Source organism: Ixodes scapularis, unplaced genomic scaffold (assembly GCF_016920785.2).
Source record: "Ixodes scapularis isolate PalLabHiFi unplaced genomic scaffold, ASM1692078v2 PGA_scaffold8__174_contigs__length_109621045, whole genome shotgun sequence".
NCBI lineage: Eukaryota > Metazoa > Arthropoda > Arachnida > Ixodida > Ixodidae > Ixodes > Ixodes scapularis.
The window spans coordinates 3,904,225-3,924,165 of record NW_024609883.1 but is presented as its reverse complement, the minus strand read 5'-3'; the positions used below and the strand labels follow the sequence as shown (position 1 = coordinate 3,924,165).

Below are 19,941 nucleotides of genomic sequence, written 5' to 3'. Positions count from 1 at the left end.
AGTTCCAATACAACACCTGTCTCTCAGGTCACATGTCATACTAAAAGAATGTGATGTGTAACCTAGCATAAAACGCTTCATCATCAGGTTGCTTTGTTTGGAGGCTAACCTGCGGAGTTGATGGCCTTTCTTAGGGCTAATATGTCGTGTGCATAATTCATTCCTTCAACATTGAATGACTACAATTACTTGCCTGCATCACTTGTATCAGTTGTTGACTACACACTTTTGTCGTACAGCTATTGCTAACTATCAGTTCCTTATTGTTTAAAAATTGTACAAGGCCTCTCCGAAAAAAACTTTACACTCTTTTTAGTTACGAAAATTACCTATACACTCCGTGCGGGAACTATAGGGGGCGCTTTGAAAAACGCAAGCAGGGCCGCTAGCGGAGGAGCTGGCGTTCGACTGTGAGACGCGTTCAGCAGCCTGCGGCGCCTTTTCGCATGCCAAGCTGTGGCGGCGGAAGCGCACACAGACGAAACTTTTGCTTTTTGAGCTGATAAGTTGAGGGTGACGTTGCATGAGTGCTGGGGCAAAAGGGCATTTAGCTGTTCTCCACTTCTTATATATTGAGTTTGAGTCGTAATTAGGGGTAATTTCTCTAGTTGCGGCCGAAAAAGAAGTTGGAGTAATTTTCCGAAAAACAAAGAGGGCCGCCACCTTAATTGATCCGAGTGGGAAATTTATTTCGCTCGTCACTGTAAACCTAGGACTGCTGCAAAGATGATATTTGGAGGCGAGTGAGATGTTCACTAAGTTTGTGCACGAAGAGTGCCAAGTTTCTTTAAGACAGCAGGTGTGAAAGTTATGTTTTTAACGAATAAAGAAATAAAGCTGTACGGGATATCTAATATTGGTCCCTAAATGTTGTGTTATAGCGGGCTGTGCAAAGTGCAGATTTGGGCACACAGGTGCTTGGACTTGACAGTAACATAACACAGATCTTATTATACAAAAAAAAAAAAAAAAAGGTGGCATAGGGAAATTAGGTGAAAATTTGGTTTGGGCGGCGTAACTCAAAGGGAACCGGTTTTTGATCATGAAAAGGCTGTGAAGAGAGTACGACTGGTCGGGGGAGGTGGAGACTTTAGAGGTAGGAAGGGACTAGTGGACTGTACTTCCAATTGAAACAACTTTACGAAAGGTGGTTCCAAAGCCGAGAAAACAAAGTTGTCGGCCAACACACGGTTTGGCCGCCAAGGGCTTTTGCGGTCAGCTGTTGTGTAATAACCTGCTGTGCGAGGTGCTGATTTTCGGTGCACAGGTACTTTGACATGACCGTCACTTGGCACAACACTTATTATAACAAAAAGAGTTTTCATAGCGAAACCAGGTGGAAATTTAGTTTGGGCGGCGTAACTAAATGGGAACTGGCTTTGACCGTCAAAGGCTGTCAGGTAATACCACTCATCGTGGGAGGTGCACACTTTACAGGTAGGAAGGGACCAGTGGACGGTACTTCCAGTTCGAACCACTTTGCGATAGGTGGCTCTAAAGCCGAGAAAAAAAATTTGTTGTCTACAGAAGTCGGGGTGTCAGCGTTTGCACATCCAAAATGAGGCTGGTCAAGAAGGAAAGCACACCACATAAACTTCCATACTCAAACGTCGATTCTCCACTGATTCAGAGTTTTATTGTTGTTTCCTTTAGATTTATATTTGTCACTTTTTGTACCGTTCGAATCTTTCTTCATGAGATACAGATAGCGTACCATACTTGTCCGGAAATATCATCGACACGTACGATGGGGACGAAACTTCTTTGGAGGGCATTCCTCCAACGAAATTGGAACCGCATACCTGCGAGTGTGGGTTCGTCCCATCGGCGCTGACACATGTAGGCGTTACTGGTACAAAAACAAACGCAGAGCGCAAAGCGGCAGTGTAGAATATGTCAGCCGTGCCGACACAGTGGCAGACATGATCGGGAGACCAGATTTCTCACGTCGTACGGCACGGCTCCATCGTTGTCGCTGTCCCACAAAACATCGGCGAGGTGAAAAACTGTGAAACTGTCTCCACGAGATACGACGCATAACTATTGAAGCACTTAATGACGCAGCACAGCTTCATGCTGTGAAACCAGCGCTACCTCACCACTCCGACTTCAATGCGTACCAACGTACGTGGCGTGGTTTCGGTTTCGTTTTCTCTGGGGTTCTCGCTGCCTACCTTCGGTACCGGCCGCGCAGCGGCGCGCCAGTCGCGTCGCACGGAGTGTATACATTGTCAAACACTCAATTTCTACCCAGATGTGGTCTGGGTGGTCTGAACCAGATGACAAAGTTTCGGAACGAACCATGATATTAAACAAAAGTTTCCAGCAATTTTTTAGAAACTTTCAATGGTAAAGTGGTAGCCAACAACACCCACGAATGCATGGGCCCGAATGGTCAAAACTACAGAGAATGTTCCCCATTTTCCCATTGAAAGTTTCAGAAAATCACTTATAACTTTGGCATAAGACAATGGTTAGTTCTGGAACCTTGGCGTCTGGTCCGAATCGCTAGCGCTACATTTGGGCAGAGATTGTGCATCCAGCGATGCATACTTTATTTTTGCGATGAAACCCTGAAACTTTTTCGGGGGCCCCGCTATGTATGTGCTTTTTTATTCCCCGTTCCCCACTGTAATGCCTACGAGCCCCGAGAGTAAAATAAATGAGTAAATATCCTTAGGAGAGAACGGAACAGAGACTCTGGGGACCTGTACTTACGTCCCTGTGGCTCGGTGCATATTGCCGCAAAGCATCGCTGTGCAAAAAAATTTGCACATAACGTACCTTGTTATTAACCCTTTGACGGTTGAGTTTTTTACCCAGAAAATGTTCTCGAGTGGTAGGGATTTTGTTTCTAAGGGAATAGCATAAAGGAAGGGTCAGAGCAACACGTCACGATCCCCCAAGGAAGCTTCGGCCCCCCAATTAGCAGGTGGAAGTGGGAAATTGTTTTATTAGTTTTAAAATGACTTTTCTTGCATTTACAAAGGAAATGTTTCCCAGGTGCTGATGCGACGTGGTATACACCTAAGCAATAAAAGGAGCCCTAAAATTTCGTTTCTATACCCCTTTAAGCAAAATAAGAAACAATGTACAAAACAACTAGGATGGAAGAAAAGTTCAGTGCTTGCCCTGTGTTCGTCTCTCCCATCCTCGTTGTTTTGTGTGCTGTTTCCTATTTTTGTGGTGTATCTCAAATCTAGGCATTTCTGAATAGTGTTCTTGCGAGTTTAGGGTGTCTTTAATGGCCAGCCTGGTAAAAAGTTTGTTCCTGACATGCATGTCCTATTTAGGCACTTAAAGTTAAGTTACGCTCTTAAAGTTAAGTTACGCGAACTTGATCGTGCTGACAAAGACGGGAGTACAGAATGTCTTGCGAATGATGTGTTTGTGATGTGATGGTGGGTGACATTGAGGATTCTCAAGAGGTCGTGAAGTGATGGTGATCGACTGGTAAACCCCAAAGAGGTCATAATATGTTGGTGAGGGACTTTGTGAACTCTGAAGAGTTTGTGTGATGGTGAGCGACTTTGTGAACTTTGGAGGGTTCACGGTATGATAGTGTGTGATTTCTTTAACTCTGCATGATGAAAAGTTTGTAATGTGATGGTGAGTGACTTTGTTCTCTTCAAAGAGCTCATAATTTGATGCTGAGTGATTTCGTGAGGCCAGTAGTGATGTGTTGGGGATGAGTTTTTGGTGTGGATGAATCCTGCGATATTTTGTCATCATGCGAAGGAGTCTGAGAGCCTCCATATTTGGTAGAGGGACAGCGATTGAGCAGGCTCCAAAACGCCACCCCTTGGTTGCATGCAGGTGGTGCTGGACCACTCCGGTCGCGTGTTGGAGCTGGAGCTGCGTGGGAATGAAGAGCCCCTGCAGGTCACCCTGGACCTCTCGGTACCTTCCGGGGAGCTTGCCCTGGAGCGCCTGGTGGCCGTGCCCTTGGACCAGTGGCACACGGACTACCTTCTGCCCCAGGAGGAGTGCATCCGCAGGGCGGGCGGGGAGTGCCAGCCCACACCCTTCCCCTCTTTCTCTCCCGCCTCCAAGGTACTTGGTTGGTATAGGATGAGATCACTAAAAGGACGACAAACAGCACGGAGTGCTCCATGGCGTTTGTCATCCATTTTACTTGTCGGTTGTCTCTTTAGCAGTTTTATCATTTAATCGCCAACTAGCCTAGGTACATTCCCCTCTACGGTACTTTGTTAGTTTATTTTTATTTGGATACTTTGGAACTCTTTTCATACCTGGTGTTCAGTGAAGTGTTTTTTTCTTAAAGGGAAGATGGGGCACTTCTACATTTGAGAAAAAACGCTTGAATTGCGTTCATTTGGCCTTTAGAATAACAGATATCAAAATTAGATTTCAATGCGACGCGCCGGAGAGCCATACGAGCAATTTTAAAATAGGACTGAAGCCCCGCCTCCCTAGCCTTGGGCAGCCAAAAGAGCCGTCGATGACGTCACAGACAGCGACTGTCTTTCGCGTTTTTCTCGCGTTTAACAATACTTACGCAGAAAATGGTTTGGGTATTCGGGTTCACGGGGTAAAAATACACTAGAATTCACTTCTAACTCATTTTTTCCAAGAAGCTCCGTAGCTTCCCTTTAAATTACTCGGTATAGTATTTTCTGTGTAGAAATCTGTGGCTTGAGGGTGCTGGTAAACTATACTACACAGTTCGTTTCACTTTATGTGTCAGCAAAGTGGACGCTGCAAGCACAAACATGTAACCTCAAGTGAGGTTTGCACTGCTTGGCAGCACATGCCTAGCATGAATGCCGAAGGACCAGAGCTTGCTTTTGTAGCTTCTGCTATGCCAGTACCATCACTGATGCACCTCGTGGGATCTCACGGGTGGAGGGTACATCTTTGCAGTCAAAAGATGTTGCATGATGTCTCGAATGTCGCAGACATTCGTGATCTCGAGACGTCGCGTGACGTACATCTGTGATCATGTGACGTGACCACACGACTTGTGAACTGACGCCTTGCCCGAAGGTGTTTGGCCGGAGACTAGGTAATTGTTACTAATGCACTACAATACAAATTTGTTTGGAGGGCATTAAACATGATGCTATGGCATCAAGTTGTGGTGTCACGTAGCGCCATGATGCCACGTGACATATTCACGTGGCACTGTCATGTTGGTCAATGTGGCGAAGTGACCTGGCATTGTGTCACGCATGCCGCAGCATCGTGTCAGCTTGTAGTGTCGTGCGAGATTATGACGTCGTGCAACGTGGTCATGCCACGTTGGGTCACCTGCAGTGTCATGTGACACTGTGACATCATGTTACATCATGCTACAGTTGTGCTGATATGTCCTATCTTGCAGTATGTGCCGGTGAATGGACGGATAAATTTCTGAGATCAGTTACTTCCGTTATAACATAGAATTCCACGAGTTAAAAAATTCCACTCCATCCTGCATCTTTCTTACTCTATATGTAGGATTTTTGTTTTTCAGCATATGATATGAAAAGCAGTGCTCTGCCTACCTGTTTCGTGTAGCCAGAGTGACGTAGTCATGTGGTCAGCATGTTGGAGCCCGTGCCGAGCCCTTTGGGCGCCACCGACAGAGCTGTTGCCCGTTGCGCAGGTTGAGTTTGAGAGTGGCGCGGAACCGGCAGTGGAGCTTCCGCCGACGCTGATGGACAACTCGACGGTGCTGGTGCTGGTGGACGAACGGAACCCCTCCGTGCACGTGGAGGGAAACGTATCTGAGCCGGGCCGCTACGTCCTGGTGGTGCACTACTACCAGGTGGGACGCAAGGGGGCTTCAGAAGCCGAGAGACATCGTAACAAAAGAAAAAGTTGGCATTTCCCAGAGGCACTCTAACTGCGTAGCCTTTATGGAAATTCTTCACGTTGCTCCTTTTGCGAGCAGAGAAAAAGGGCTATGGAAGGGCACACTGCGAAGGTTTTCTGAATGTATAAAGCAGTCAGAATGTCACTGGACACTGTACCATCTAGTGAGTAAGGGATAACCTATTAACAATTTTTGTTTTTGTTGAAGAAAAAGGCAAACGTGGGGAGAGTACCGTATTTACTCGCACAATGAACGCACTCGCGTAATGAACGCACCCCCCAAGTCGGCTCTCAAAATTTCGACTTTTTTTTTCACTCGCGTAATAAACGCACCCCCAACTCGGACGTCAAACATTTGACCCCCTCCCCCCATGCGTGCGAAATGAACGCACTTTTCTATCCTGGTGCAGCGAGGTCGCGAATGCATGGGCAGCGTGGGCGAACGAAACGCCTTGCGAAAGGCGTTAAAAAAATTCGCAAAGATCCAACGGAAGCAAGAAAAAAAAACATGGAGAGGAGCTTTTTCTTCTTTTTTTTTTTTTTGCACAGCGCAGTCTGGACTTTGGGTTCGTGCGCCGCCGCGTGCAAGGAAGTAAGAAAGAAAAGCGGAGAAGCGCTCTAAGCGAACGAAACAGCTTGCGAAAGGCGGCAAAAAGAAAAGAAAAGCCACGGAACTAAGAGAAAACAAAAAGGAGCTTTTTTTCTTTTTTTTGCATAGCGCAGTTTCGTTACGGGGGGTCGCGCGCCGCGCGCAAGGAGGCAAGAAAGAGGAGTGGAGAAGCCCTCTAAGCAAATAAAACAGCTTGCGAAAGGCGGCAAAAAAAAAAAAGACCCACGGAACTGAGAAAAAAACAAAAGAAAGAGAACCTTTTTTCTTTTTTTTTTTTTGCACAGCGCAGTTTGGTAAGGGGGGTCACGCGCCCCGCGCAAGGAGATAAAAAAGATAAGCGGAGAGCCCTCGCCTAAGCAACGCCTAAGCAAACAAAAAAGCTTGCGAAAGGCGGCAAAAAAAAAACAAAAAAAAACACCCAAGACATAAAAGAAAGTTCTTTTTTTTTTCACAGCTTGGTTTGGTTACGGTGTCGGGCGCCGCGCGCAAAGAGATAAGAAGTTACTTCGATTTTTTTAGGATAAAAGGTCCGTTCATTATGCGAGTAAATACGGAAGCAGAAATTTTACTTCGCGTAATGAACGCCCCCCCCTAACTTTGCATCGATTTTTCGGAAAAAAAGTGCGTTCATTCTGCGAGTAAATACGGTACTAACAAATTTCAAAATTTTATTAAAAGAATGTAATTGATTTATACTTGAGGACTTGCAGTAGCGTTTAAGAAGTGTGACCCTGGGAATCTGTGTTTTTAGTAATTGGACATAATCTTTTGAGGAGGTATGTAGCTCTAGAACTAATTGCCGCATAGGAGTGCCCCCTGTCTCTCTTCGTCGGTCATGCGTGATGATGATTGCAGAACTCCCAGCATTTTAGAAGCAGTAGACTATCGGAGGCGCATCTTTATCAATAAATATAACGGAATGTATACTGCATTATTTTATGAGGAAGAGGAACAATGTTGGGAGAACTTGGAAGTGCAGTAGCAGGGAGTGAAAGAATCCACTAAACTATAAAGGGCTAGTCTTCCACGCTGGCTTCGTTGTTTTTGTTGTACTTCATTTTTTTTTCTTATGCACCGCCGTAGTAAAAGAATGAAGTGCCTTGACATCTTGCACTTGGAAAACAAGGCCCACATGTTACGTCCTCGTTAGTGGCTTCCCGACTCGCCACAAGCGGCACGCACGTCAAAGATCAACGAGGCAGATGTGCCGACCTTGGCGTCGCCTCGCACCGTTGTCTTGTTTTGTGCGAGGTGCTGCAAGGCACACTTGTGGCGACGCAGACGCGAGCTAGGCAGCGTTGCGTGGATCCGCCAGGATGACGCTAGATAAGAGAAGTCATTCTTGTCTGCAGTAACTGACGAAACGAGAACAGCAGGGATGTCCTTCGGCTGCCCGCCTTCAATAATCCTCCAGCATCTCCCGAGCCTCGAGCATGCACGCACAGCCAAATCATCACCTTCGTCATCATTGCACGACAAACCATGGGAAAAGGAAACGAGAGTGCGCATCAGAGAGAGACGCCCTGCCGTTCTCGTGGCATCAGCGTCTCAAAACGGCTTTGCCTCTTTGCCCTCTCGTTCAGGTGCGTTTTGCGTGAGAAAGCGTAATTTTTCCGGGCAATTTCAGCCGGACCACCCTGCCTTTGAGCTGGACGGAGTGGTGCAGAGTGGGGACAGCAACCAGGAAGCCCGCCTGCCCCTGGCCCACTGCCCCTGGGCGGCGGGCTGCCGGGCCGTGCTCGCCAATGCGCAGGGCGGTTCCCCCGCCTTCCCGCTCCTCGACAACTTCACCCTCACCCTCGGCGATCCGGGCCGCAAGTCCGCCTGGCTGGTGCGTACCCCCTCTTTTCCCCTCTCTCTTTCTTCCCTATTAGCCCTCAGTAAACTTTTTTTCCCAGTGTAAGCACCTTTTGAGTAGATCCCAGCATTCCTGTGGTGCGCAAGTATGTGCAAACACTCCTCGGGATGCGCATCATTGTTTGCAAAGTCTTCAGGCTTCTGAACTACTGCGTGAAACCCCTCGTCCCAAGAGCAGGAGAGGTTCCTTGCCTATCGGCACACAGGGGTCGACTCTCAAGGTTGGAAAGTTTAAAAAGTCTCGAGCTGGGCCAGCGAGGCTGTGGTGCCGAATTTCCTCTTGCCTACTGGAGACCCTTATGGGGCACATATTGGATACGACCGCTATCTCAGCGCTCGGCTGGGACTCGTGTGTTCACTGATTGAAGGCGGGTTTTAGCCAAACGCTAAGGCAGCACTTGTGCCCACTCTGTGCCCTGCGTTGACCTCCGGTTAATAATGTAGAAAATCCAGCACTATGGCCTTGCCAGGGTCTATTCACATGGCAGCATTTAACTATGTTATGTCGACTGTGTTCCCAACCTTACTCGATTGAATCTAACTTCCCCTCTATAGGTTATGTCACGTGATAACGTAGAAGTAGCAAAGCTGGACATCGGCCGATTTTCTAATGCCAAGGTAGAAACCCTTGACACTGGAGTAATATTGTCGTGGATGGGAAAGGCTCAACCAGAGTAAAACTGAAAATAAAGGTTTAATCGGAGAACTTGTGCCAGAAACGAAAGAAAAAATGAGTGTCAATAAAGCAGCAGCGAGCATCGAAAGCTGCAGCAGCGAGCATCTTGGTGTCGACGTGACAGGTGGCGTGTGCGAGTCGGCAAGGCCATGCTGGGCTCCTTATATCTTCTACACTGGAGTAGTAGATAAGTATAGGATAAGAGTCAGTCTCCCGTGTACTTGGTGCTCGAACACTAGAATGTTCGAGCATTGAACACTTGGGAGACTGACTCGGCAAAGTAATTTTGGCTTCCTTATCTTTTACACTCGGGGTAAGAGTAAACACAAATCTTCTAGAAGTACGGAAAAGTGTTCCCTCCCGACCGCGCACGCGACGGTATCGAGTAAATTTTGGCACACGTCCCAAGGGATATGACCCGGTTGCAAGGAACAGAGTCTTAGCTAAGGCTGTGCAAAAGAAAGCCTGCCAAGCCTGGTGCATGTGAACACTTCGGGCTCGACTTCACGTGTCACTCCGCTCGTGTGCCATACTGGCAGACAACTTTCTGTGGCTACGCGGTCGAAGCTACGGGTGCCCGGGTGCTCACGCACCTTGAGTGTCGATGAAAGCTGTGCGTGCGCACTCTTCACTTCTCCCGAATCGCCACAGAAAGCTTTCCGCGACCGTAGCTTTGACGGTACTCTTTTTTGCGCGGTTTTGGAGTGCAGCTGTTAGGTGCCCGTTTCCGGCTTGAGCAGCGTCGCCGTTGGCATAACCGCGAAATCACGTGACCCCCTTGAGGTCACGTGACCTCGACGGCATCACATGACCCCCATGAGATCACGTGACCCGGGTGACGTCACGTGACCCCCCTGAGGTCACCTGACCCCCGTGAGGTCACGTGACCCCGGTGACATAACATGACCCTTGTGACCTCACGTGACTCCCAAGAGGTCACGTGACCCCTGTGAGGTAACCCCCGTAAGTTCACAAGAGTCACGTGACCTCATAATTACGCCGACGGCGACGTCTTTCAGAGGAAGGAGTAGCTGGCAGGATGAGGAGGTGAGGAGGAGGGAGGAACGGTATACACTCCCCTCAGTACCCTTCCCTCCTCCTCAAGAGCTGCGCTCTAATTCGGTGTTACAGGGGGTTGTAAGAGACTTTCATTTTTTGTTAAGGGTTTGTTTCTAGAGAACCGGCTCTCGAGTTGCAAGTATACTTCCCTGCTTCGCATGCTGCGGTCTGATCTAGTCCTCGGGTTAGTTTTTAAGCACTGTGCGAAACAGAGATGTCACGGTGACTCGCAGTCGTACCTCGATGCAAGTCCTCGCGATAGAATCAAACCTAGTGAAACGGTACAGTGTGAATGTGTCTTTATATAAGGGGCATTGAGTGAGCGTGCTCGCACATAAAGTGGAAGAGCGTGCATTAGGTGTGAGGGAAAAGAATGAATGAGCACATACTTTGGAGGAAACTGGTGTGCAAAATGGTGGGGTCAAAGCTCAGGTGTGCAACCGCAAAAGATGCTGGCCTGGTGTTCCACTCGCCGGAGCGCTAGCTTGGGCAGGACTTTCTTTCAGAGACTCCATACACGACAGTGTTGGTGCCTTTGAAGTAGAAAAAGCATACCAAGCACAGCTTGAAGCAACGTGGAATATATTTTATGTTACCACTCACACTCTTTGCTGCAGTAGTGCGGGAAAGGGACCAGTTTTTTGCACCCTCTCTGCCCCTTGCGCAACCCCTGCCCCGACCGTGCGCCTTCCCCACCCCAGGACCACGTGATGCTGATCCGAGAGGACCAGTTTGACGAGTCCCTGCTGGGGCCCTTGCCGTTGGACAAGGCGGTGGACTTCATCAAGCAGTGTGGACAGAACAGCTTCCACATGACAGCCAACACCAGCGGTGAGGAGGCCAAGGACGGCTGTAGCACGACCAGCATTCTTGTCTGAGGAACCGGGAAAATATTCAGAATATGCAGACACTTTCTTCTGGAAGAGAGTGCCTGCATGTCTGCTGTAAGAGACCGATCGTATTAGGAAGCAATCGTGAACTAGCCGGCTCCTCACGGTAACAAAAAACAAACAGCTTTTAAAATATTGGTGGTTGTTGTTTCAATGATATATTTTTCAAAGAATGTTTTTTCGCTCAGTTTAGGTGTCTGGTGTGTTAATAGAGATACGTAACAGGTTTAAAATGCTCACTCATTTTATAAATGTGTGTAAAGGCCACTCTTTTTAAAAAAATATTTTGAGGCCAATTTTTAAGTGCGGCCTTACACGGATGAAAACAAAATGGTTTTGGATGCGCATAAAAAAACAAATGTAGTTGTGATTGGATACATCGGTCTTGAGCGCCTTTATTTTGGCCTTTATCGTTGAAACCGGCAGTATTCTCGGCGCTCAGGTCTGACTGATGTCAGCTGTGGCCAGAGCTGCTCTTTTCAGCCATTCAGCAAGTGCCTGAGAAAACATGATTACACTTTAAGACAAGGACAGTGTCTGTTTTTCCTCTGTCCTTCTCTTAAAGCACAGTCATGTTTTCTCGCGTACAATATCAACTCGCCCAACAATTACCACTTGTCAGTATGTGCATTTTCGGGGTTCGTGTTGGCCATTTATTCAGTAGAATTTTGCCTCGACGTACGTTTCTATGCCGACGTCGAATGGTTGCAGCATAGCAGCGAGCCTGCCCCGGATTGCATGCTTTGTCCATTGCTCTAGGCAGATCTGGTGGACTCCGTCTTTGCGACCCGTTGCACGTCTGCTGCACTCCAGGGCCTGAGTGACAGTTCGAAAGTATACTTGCCCACTGCTCTCAGGCTGTGGGGCCGCACAAACCTACTTAGCAGAACGAAACATTCACGAAACCTAACGGCGACGTTCGTAAATCTGCATGCCCAATTTCACGGAAACTATTGTCACATGGACAGAAGGCGATCGCAGATGATACAAAAACCATAAAAAGTACAACTTTTCGAAACTTTACTCTCGTAATCTTTCTTATCTGCACTTCAAAACACAGTGAAAAGCTGGAGCAGGGGGACAAAGATGGCGGGATAAAGACGATGGAGATGCGAAGCGCGCACCACACTGCGGAAGAGGTTGGCGCGCCTCGAAAAAAAAAGGGGGGGGGGGGGGGGGGGGAGGCACTCCTAATACATGTGCAGTTTTTTAATATTTTTTAAAATAATTTGGTGGTGGTGCAGCAGCCATTACACGGGTACAACCCATACACGCAGTTATACAATGTTTTCGTAATAAAGTTAACTTCCCTGTCCATGATGCATTTCCGGTGGATATTGAGCTCCTCGTGGGATGGTACTGATTTCACTTTTTGCGGCGTGAATTAAGATCTTTGTATGCACAATTAGGACGAGTTATTTGTGATTTTATCAAGAATAAATTTCATATACAAAAAGCATAACTTTTTTTGTCAACCAAATTTTGTAAGAACTTACCTTTTTCTTGAAATACCAAATAGTCTCCAAAAAGAAAATTTTTTTTTGTTGCATGTTTTGCTTTAGTAAAAAGCGCATTTCCGTTAACCTTTGCTGTGTTTCTCAAGAAAGCCCACTAGCAGACGAAAATATCCTATTGCGCCAGCGCCACTGCACTGAATCAAACTCTGCTTCGGTTACCCTTTTGTTGTGCAATTTCCATGAGGGGTACCACAACTGGGCACTGCCATGTACATATCCAGTGCTTACCCCACGCTCCTACTCCCACCTGTAGCCATTGACAAGACAAGAACAACAGGGCATCTCCTTTAGATGCTCTGTTCAAGCATGCACGTGCAAGCTGCACGTGCATGCTTGAACCTTGCAAGCTGCTGAAGTGTTTTAAGAGGTAGGAAGTTTGCACTGAAGACAGGACAACTATAGGACCTCTCTGTCGTTTTGTCAGGGACTGTAGTTATCCGTGTCAGCCGCTTCTCTAAGTAAAACTCGCCCTATTACATATTTCTTCTGCATTTCTGCCCTCGGTCCATCCCCCAGTTTTTCGAGGTTATCTGCAAATTTTGGGTAGGTGCTTGCAATATTAAACTGGGCTCTCCCTTGACCCGCAGAGCTGTGCAAGGAGGCCGTATTTTCGCTGACCTCCGAATACAACAACGGCGCCCTGCCCTGCCAGTGCAACATCGACGGGTCGCTGTCCTTTGAGTGCGAGCGCTTTGGGGGCCAGTGCGCCTGCAAGGAGAACGTGATTGGCCGCACGTGTTCGCAGTGCCGCACGGGCTACTTCGGGTTTCCTTCGTGCCGGCCGTGCGACTGCCCCAACACGGCGGTGTGCCACCCCATCACGGGCCAGTGCATCTGCCCGCCCCGAGTGATGGGGGACAAGTGCGACACCTGCATGCCCCTCACCTTCGGATATACCCGCATCGTGGGTTGCGAGGTGGGCCTCCTTCCTCACTTCCCCCCGTGCTCCTGCTTTCAAAGTGCATGAGAGTCACTCTGAATGACTCTGTTGCAACAAGGTCACTCTGCACGACCTGCTAGAGTCACTTCTGAGAGGTTAGGAGAGTCACTCAAATTGACTCTGTTGCAACAAGGTCAATCTGTAGGACCTGCTAGTCACTTTTGAAAGGTTAAGAGAGTTACTGAATATGACTGTTGGAATAAGGTGACTCTGCAGGACCTGCTAAAGTCACCTTTTTAAGGCTAAGAGAGTTACTCAATTTGACCCTGTGTAACAAGGTGACTCTGCAGGACCTGCTAGAGTCACCTCTGAAAGGTTATTAGAGTTACTTAATATGACTCTCTTACAACAAGGTCACTCTGCAGGACTTGCTAGAGTCACTTCTGAAAGGTCAATAAAGTTGATATGACTTGCAACAAGGTCACTCCGCAGGACCTGCTAGACTCACTTCTGAAAGGTCAAGAGAGTTACTTAATATGACTGTTACAACAAAGTCACTCTGCAGGACCTGCTAGAGTCACTTCTGAAAGGTTAAGAGAGTTACTCAATATGAATCTGTTGCAACAAGGTCACTCCGCAGGACTTGCTAGAGTTGTCTCTGAAAGGGTGTAGGATTCACTCTGTGACTGTTGTGACAAAGTAACTCTGCTGGACGTGCTAGAGTCACCTCCGAAAGGGCAAGAGTTACTCTGTATGATCTTGTTGCAACAAGGTGACTCTGCAGAAATCAATCCAATCTTTATCGTCCTCTCTTGACACACTGTCCAACCTCGAAAACCCCAACACTCCACAACAGGCGCAGCAATATGCGGTACTCAAGGTCTTGTGACATCCAGTTGGTTCTGAATTGACTGGGATGGCTTGATGGCATCTGTTGTGGTCCATCTTAGGCTGAGATGAAGTACAGATCATGAAAACAGTTTCTCAATTGATTACACAACCTTAACAAATTTACATTCATTTCATAAACAAGTGCTGCATCACAAATGAGCTCAGTCACCTTTATATGCGACCAGAGGTAAGGTGGGCTTCTATCACAAGCTACTAGAATACTGGCGTTAGTAATATGCAACGCACAAAAACCTGAGCCTGAGCCACTCGCCGAGGTAGGGTGAGCAGCAGATGTTACATATGGCAGTTCGTCGATGGCTGTGCCAGGGTCACTGTTGTGACAATCAAATTTTTTTATTGGGACAAATGACAAAGCCATTGGCATAGTTTACACATATTCTGCCATTTTGTTTTCACAATGGGGTCCCTCTGTACTCTGAGCGAGGACACGCAGCTGCTCTAGGCATGTTGTTTTGGGTGGGACCTTGACTGAGTTGCTGTGTACACTCTTGCAGGAGTGCAACTGCCACCCCCAGGGTGTGCAGGGGAACAACCTCCAGTGTGACCTGCAGAGCGGCCAGTGCAAGTAAGTTGCCCGAGTGCAGCCCGAGTGCACCTTGAGTGCAACCCGAGTGCACTCCAACTGCCGTGGTTATGAGGATGCCTCCCCCCTTAGGTGCAAGACGAGCATCGTAGGACGCACTTGCGACGAGTGCAAGTGGGGTTACTGGGACTTCCCACGCTGCCGCCTCTGCAACTGTGACCTGCGTGGAACCGTCGAGGACATCTGCAACCAGGACACGGCCGAATGCTTCTGCAAGGTGGGCAGCTTCTGTTGATCACTGCCTCATGGCCACTGCGCCGTCTAGAAGATCTCTTCGTATATATGACTTTTCCAGGTCTCCTTAGCATCTGGATTACTTTGGATGTTTCCGCAACAGGGCAGAGGAACACGTGTGTACATGGGCTAAAGTTTGAGAAGGCCGCACCACTGCACAGGTGTTTGCCCAACTGATGAAACAGCCTTTGAAGTCATACTTGTGCACTCATGTTGTGGGAAACACTTTGTTATCAGAGAAAGGTTGTGAATGCAAAGGCTAAGTTGTAAGCTGGGCATGGGTGATGGAAATCGAGTGAAAAATTTGTTTCTTATGTTGAACATTAACGTCTTGGGTAAGAGCTCTAAAGATATATGTGCTCTTCCTGGTAAGGCATTAAATTGAAACTTGCTGTGCGGATCTACTTTGCTAAATTGCGAGAAATAATGTGCCCTTTGATGAAATCAAGATAAGAGGAGGACACTATGACATTATATCGCAAATGTTTTAAGTCGACGTTCGTTGCAGCTCTGTTTATGGAATCACAATTTCATAGATGACCAAATTAGGGTGGAGCTATTTTATTGCCCTTCACAATGAGCTGTCTATCGTGTAATCACAGTGAAGTAAGATATACTGTGAAAGTTCATATAGATTTGACACGATAAATCAAGATTGAGAGGAGGGAAACAAACTGCGGCTTATTTTTAATCCGTGCTCAATCTTTCGGGTCTCAGCATGTGATACTTCCGTAATTACTGCGTCCACTGTGTTCTAGTAAATCACAGCTGCAAATCAACCATGTTGTGCGCTCTTTCTCAAACAACCTGATTGGTCTAGCAAGTACTGCTGCAAGCAGTAGAAAGATAGCTCTCGTATGGGTGGCCTGTAAGGAGGATCATGTCTTGAGTGAACCAGCAGAAATAAGTGAAATGAGGGGATGCTACGACCTCCGCTCTTTCATGCAGGAAAATGTTGAAGGGGATTCGTGCGACGTCTGCAAGCCGGGCACCTTCTTCCTGGAGGAGAGCAACCCTGTGGGCTGCACCAAGTGCTTCTGCTTCGGCACCACGGACCGCTGCAACAGCGCACTCATATTCCGCAGCCAGGTGGGTGTGGCTGCCGTGAAGAAAAGGCCTTGGGAGCGGGTTTTGGATTTCTATAGACCAGAGGTTCTCAAACTCGTCGATTTCGAGGAACCCCTGTCTAGCTTGACTGAAAGCTGAGGCACCCCTCTTACAGGGTGTCTACCAGCCTGAAAAACAGGGAAAACGAGGAAATTTATAGGGAGATTGGCAAGTCTGGAAACGTTGAGAAAAAGTCGGGGAATTTTCGCTCGAGTTGACGCCGGTCAGGAAAATCAGTCTCTTCCTTCTCTGGGCGACAGCAAACGATGTGTGTGGAGTGTGTGTGGCACGCGTTGCATGCGATGCGGCTCAGCCGGCGTGCGAACGGACATCTGCTGGGAAACGAGTATTGGAAGAACCCGAATTACCTTGTCTGGAAACGCATGCACCAAGACAAACTTCTCTCCTTGTTCTTGCACCAATACGTTAGCTGTGTGCTTTATTTAAAATGGGACATTTATTGAGCAATAAATATGAAAGAATAGACAGGCAGGGCAATGGGATCCGGTGTTGGCCCTTGAGTATACCAGTGTTTTTACAGAGAAAGTGTTATGCGCTAGGATCTGAGAAAAAACGTGTTCGCGGATGTTGACAGAAAACTCTCCATTGGTCGTGGCAAGTATAAATAAATAAAAATAAAAAGATGGCGCAACCAGCGTGAGTCAGCCTTCCTTGGCATTATTAGATAGTTATCATCTAATGTTATCATCTCTGGCCTTCGTCTTCGAGGTCGTCCTAGAGGTCGCACGTCTGGGGGTACATGCAGCCTGCAGTTTCTGGGAGGCAGGCTTGTGTTGGGATGGGTTGGGATGGGTTATGTTAGGCTAGGCGTCGTCCTTGAGGTCGTCGTGGAAGTCGTCCTTGACATCGCCCTATACGTCGTGCTTGAGGTCGTCCTAGAAGTCGTCCTCGAGGTCGTCCTAGAAGTCATCCTCGAGGTCATCCTAGAAGTCATCCTTGAGGTCGTCTAAGAGGTCGTCTTCTAGGCATTGTCCTCGAGGTCATCCTAGAAGTCGTCCTTGGGGTCGTCCTAGACATTGTCCTTGAGGTAGTCCTAGAAGTCATCTATGAGGTCGTCCTAGGCATCGTCCTCTAGACATTGTCCTCGAGGTCATCCTAGAAGTCGTCCTTGAGGTTGTCCTAGACGTTGTCTTTGAGGTCGTCCTTGAGGTCGCCCTAGACGGCGTCCTCTAGTCATTGTCCTAGATGTCGTAAAAATTACAGCTTCACTCGTCCTCCATCTTCACCTGAAGTGGAAGGGCTCTACAATTTTTTTAGACAAAAAGTACACTTCATACACGTCCTGTTCTCTTAGTGGTTGGTCATGAAATTTCGACAATATAGTCGGGAAAACCTGGAACATTCAAGGAATTTGATACCATTGTTTTAGTACACACTGAGTAGAAAAGTTTCGGCAGAGCGGACTCCGCATTGATGCAATAAATTAGTGCAAATGCCTGCAGACCTTGTAAACAATACATACGAGGGGTGATCAAAAAGTTCTGGGACTGATTTTGTAGCGTAGAAAGTGAGGGCGGTACCATGATGCGCGCGCAGCAGCCAAAGTAAAGAACCTTAGTGTTTCATTCATTATACCAAAGGGCGGCGCTCTGTGAGCATTTGGAGCTGCGCTACACTAGTTTGTTTGACCACATGCACGAGCATGATGGCAATCTTTCCACGCACTTCAAACCAATGCGAGAACGAACATCAATTTTACGTCAAGCTCAGCAAACATAAAGCAGACGTCTAAAATGATTTAGAAGGCTTATGTAACAAAAAAGTGAGGTGTGCGAGGTGTTTTGAGTGGCACTTGCGCCTCAAGAATGGCAGAACGTCACCGAAGTCAAGGAGAGGTTGGATAAAGTCGCCCTACCGCTCTTCGTCTTCCAGCGATGTTCTGCCGTTTCTGAAGTGCGAGTGCCACTTAAAATAAAAAACTTCGCAAAATTCACTTCTTTTTTACACAAGCCTGCTGAATCATATCAAAGGTCTCTGCTTTATATTTGTCGAGTTTGATGCAAAATTGATGTTAGCTCTCGCTCTGGTTTGTAGTCTATAGTAAAAGCAAATACCGTGGAAGCCAATACTGGCAACTCCCGCAGAAAACGGGCGAAAAGTGATTGCAGCGCCCCTGGAGAGCTCGGAGTGTCCGCTAGCAGACAAATTCTCCAAAATGCATTGGTTTTGCCGATCTCCGTGCGAGGTGAGCAACGAAAAAAACTTGTCACGGACATTCGCTGCTTTGAAAGTTAAAAAATGGGTGCCAGCTTATGAGTGAAGGACATTCTCTTCGCGTGGGAAAGATGTTACAGCTTTCTGGGTGCAATTTCGGAGTTCTCCAGAAGAAAACATTCTGTCACAACTTATGTAAGCCAAGCAAAACACGAATGTATGCCTTCGCGCTGTTTCGTGAAAAAGGGCAATGTACAAACATTTCAGAACATAGCTTCGTTTCAACTTTATTGTTCTTACCAGTCAATTCGTTTTGTTGTTGCAATTCTCATTTCTCGTGAATGTACTTGCTTATAACCGTTTCGTCGAACAGGTGAGCTGGCTAATCCCGTTAAGATCGTCTCCGGATGAAGAAGCAGAAGTCAATTTCGAACCACGTACGTTACGGCGATGTCAGTATGCTCCGAAAGAAGTCGTTGTGCATATGCAAATCTGACGCGATTATAGATTAACAAAAGCGGAGTTACGAAAAAAGCAGACTTCTAGCCCTTGCAAAGAAAGAAGGGGAGAGCGTCGTAGCCCCGCGAAAAAAGGTGATTTCAGTCACGTTATTTACAGTGCACAAATTCCGATTGTTAGCGCGGGGACGACCAACAACTTCTGCTTCGCTGCTTCTTTACTTCTACGATAAAGGCCGACACCCGTTGAACCGGCCGTCTCCACTCTTTCCATTTTTGAGTCTTCTTTCTTTTATATTTTTGAGGCGACGCCACTCTGCCGCGTTATTTCTTACTCCTGCTTATATGTTGCTGTGTATATTTTTTGTTTTCTTTTCGCTCTTTTTTTTTACCCGACGTGTAAACCATCACGTATCTTGCTTTGTTTGGCTTAGTTTTTACTCCCTTTCCTTCGCTTTGGCGCTTACTACCCCCGGTTCGTCTGCTACGCTAGGCCCGGGCATTTTGAGAGCCGTCTGCAACTTTGCTGCTGTTCTTGTTGTTTTCTTTCACTGTCGTCTCCGATAACCTCCTATTTTCGCCTTCAATTGAGTTTCTAATCCAAAATCGTTATATGTGCTTTTTGATATTTATTAAATATATTAAGAAGTGTAAGCTCGTTACCCATTTTTATTCGAATTTTATTTGTGTACTCCGGCCGGCACGTCTGCTACGGGTCATCGTTTGTTGATCAACCGGCCGCATTCGAGCATACACCAGAGCATACTTAGAGATGGCAGGCATGCTTTGTGCTGCCTACCATTGCAAGAACATGTTTGTGCGATGTGGTGGAAAATCTTTCTTCTGCTTCCTACGTCAACCTACGGACACCTAAGTCAACAGGTACTTGAATGTACTTTTAAACTGCTTCGTCAAGCGACGGAACGAACAACCCGCCAAAGTCACTGGAAAAAGAAATTCGAAAGCAAAAAAAGGTTACTCACTGCTAGCACATATAGAAGATTGCTGCCTGCGACCAAAACATTTCTGCGACTCTTTTTTACCGAGCAGTGTGATCTGCACTACGTTATTTATTTCCCCTGCTTTGTTTTTAGGTCATACCTACGCCGCGAAAGCAGATAAACAAACGTACAACAAGCAGCTGAAAAAAAAAGGGACGCTTCCTT

At 47.2% G+C, this 19,941-nt stretch overlaps 1 protein-coding gene across 2 annotated transcripts in view; it reads left to right on the top strand.

Annotated features, from left to right (window-relative positions):
* LOC8050777 (laminin subunit alpha) overlaps window positions 1-19,941 on the top strand; it is a 161,967-nt gene that overhangs the window by 57,433 nt on the left and 84,593 nt on the right. For both annotated transcript variants that reach the window (XM_029975553.4, XM_029975546.4), the window contains 8 exons: window positions 3,817-4,053; window positions 5,609-5,770; window positions 8,055-8,258; window positions 10,721-10,850; window positions 13,014-13,342; window positions 14,713-14,783; window positions 14,874-15,018; window positions 15,984-16,124. In XM_029975553.4, coding sequence (XP_029831413.2) covers window positions 3,817-4,053; window positions 5,609-5,770; window positions 8,055-8,258; window positions 10,721-10,850; window positions 13,014-13,342; window positions 14,713-14,783; window positions 14,874-15,018; window positions 15,984-16,124 — 1,419 coding nt within the window. The remainder of the gene's footprint in view (window positions 1-3,816; window positions 4,054-5,608; window positions 5,771-8,054; window positions 8,259-10,720; window positions 10,851-13,013; window positions 13,343-14,712; window positions 14,784-14,873; window positions 15,019-15,983; window positions 16,125-19,941) is intronic.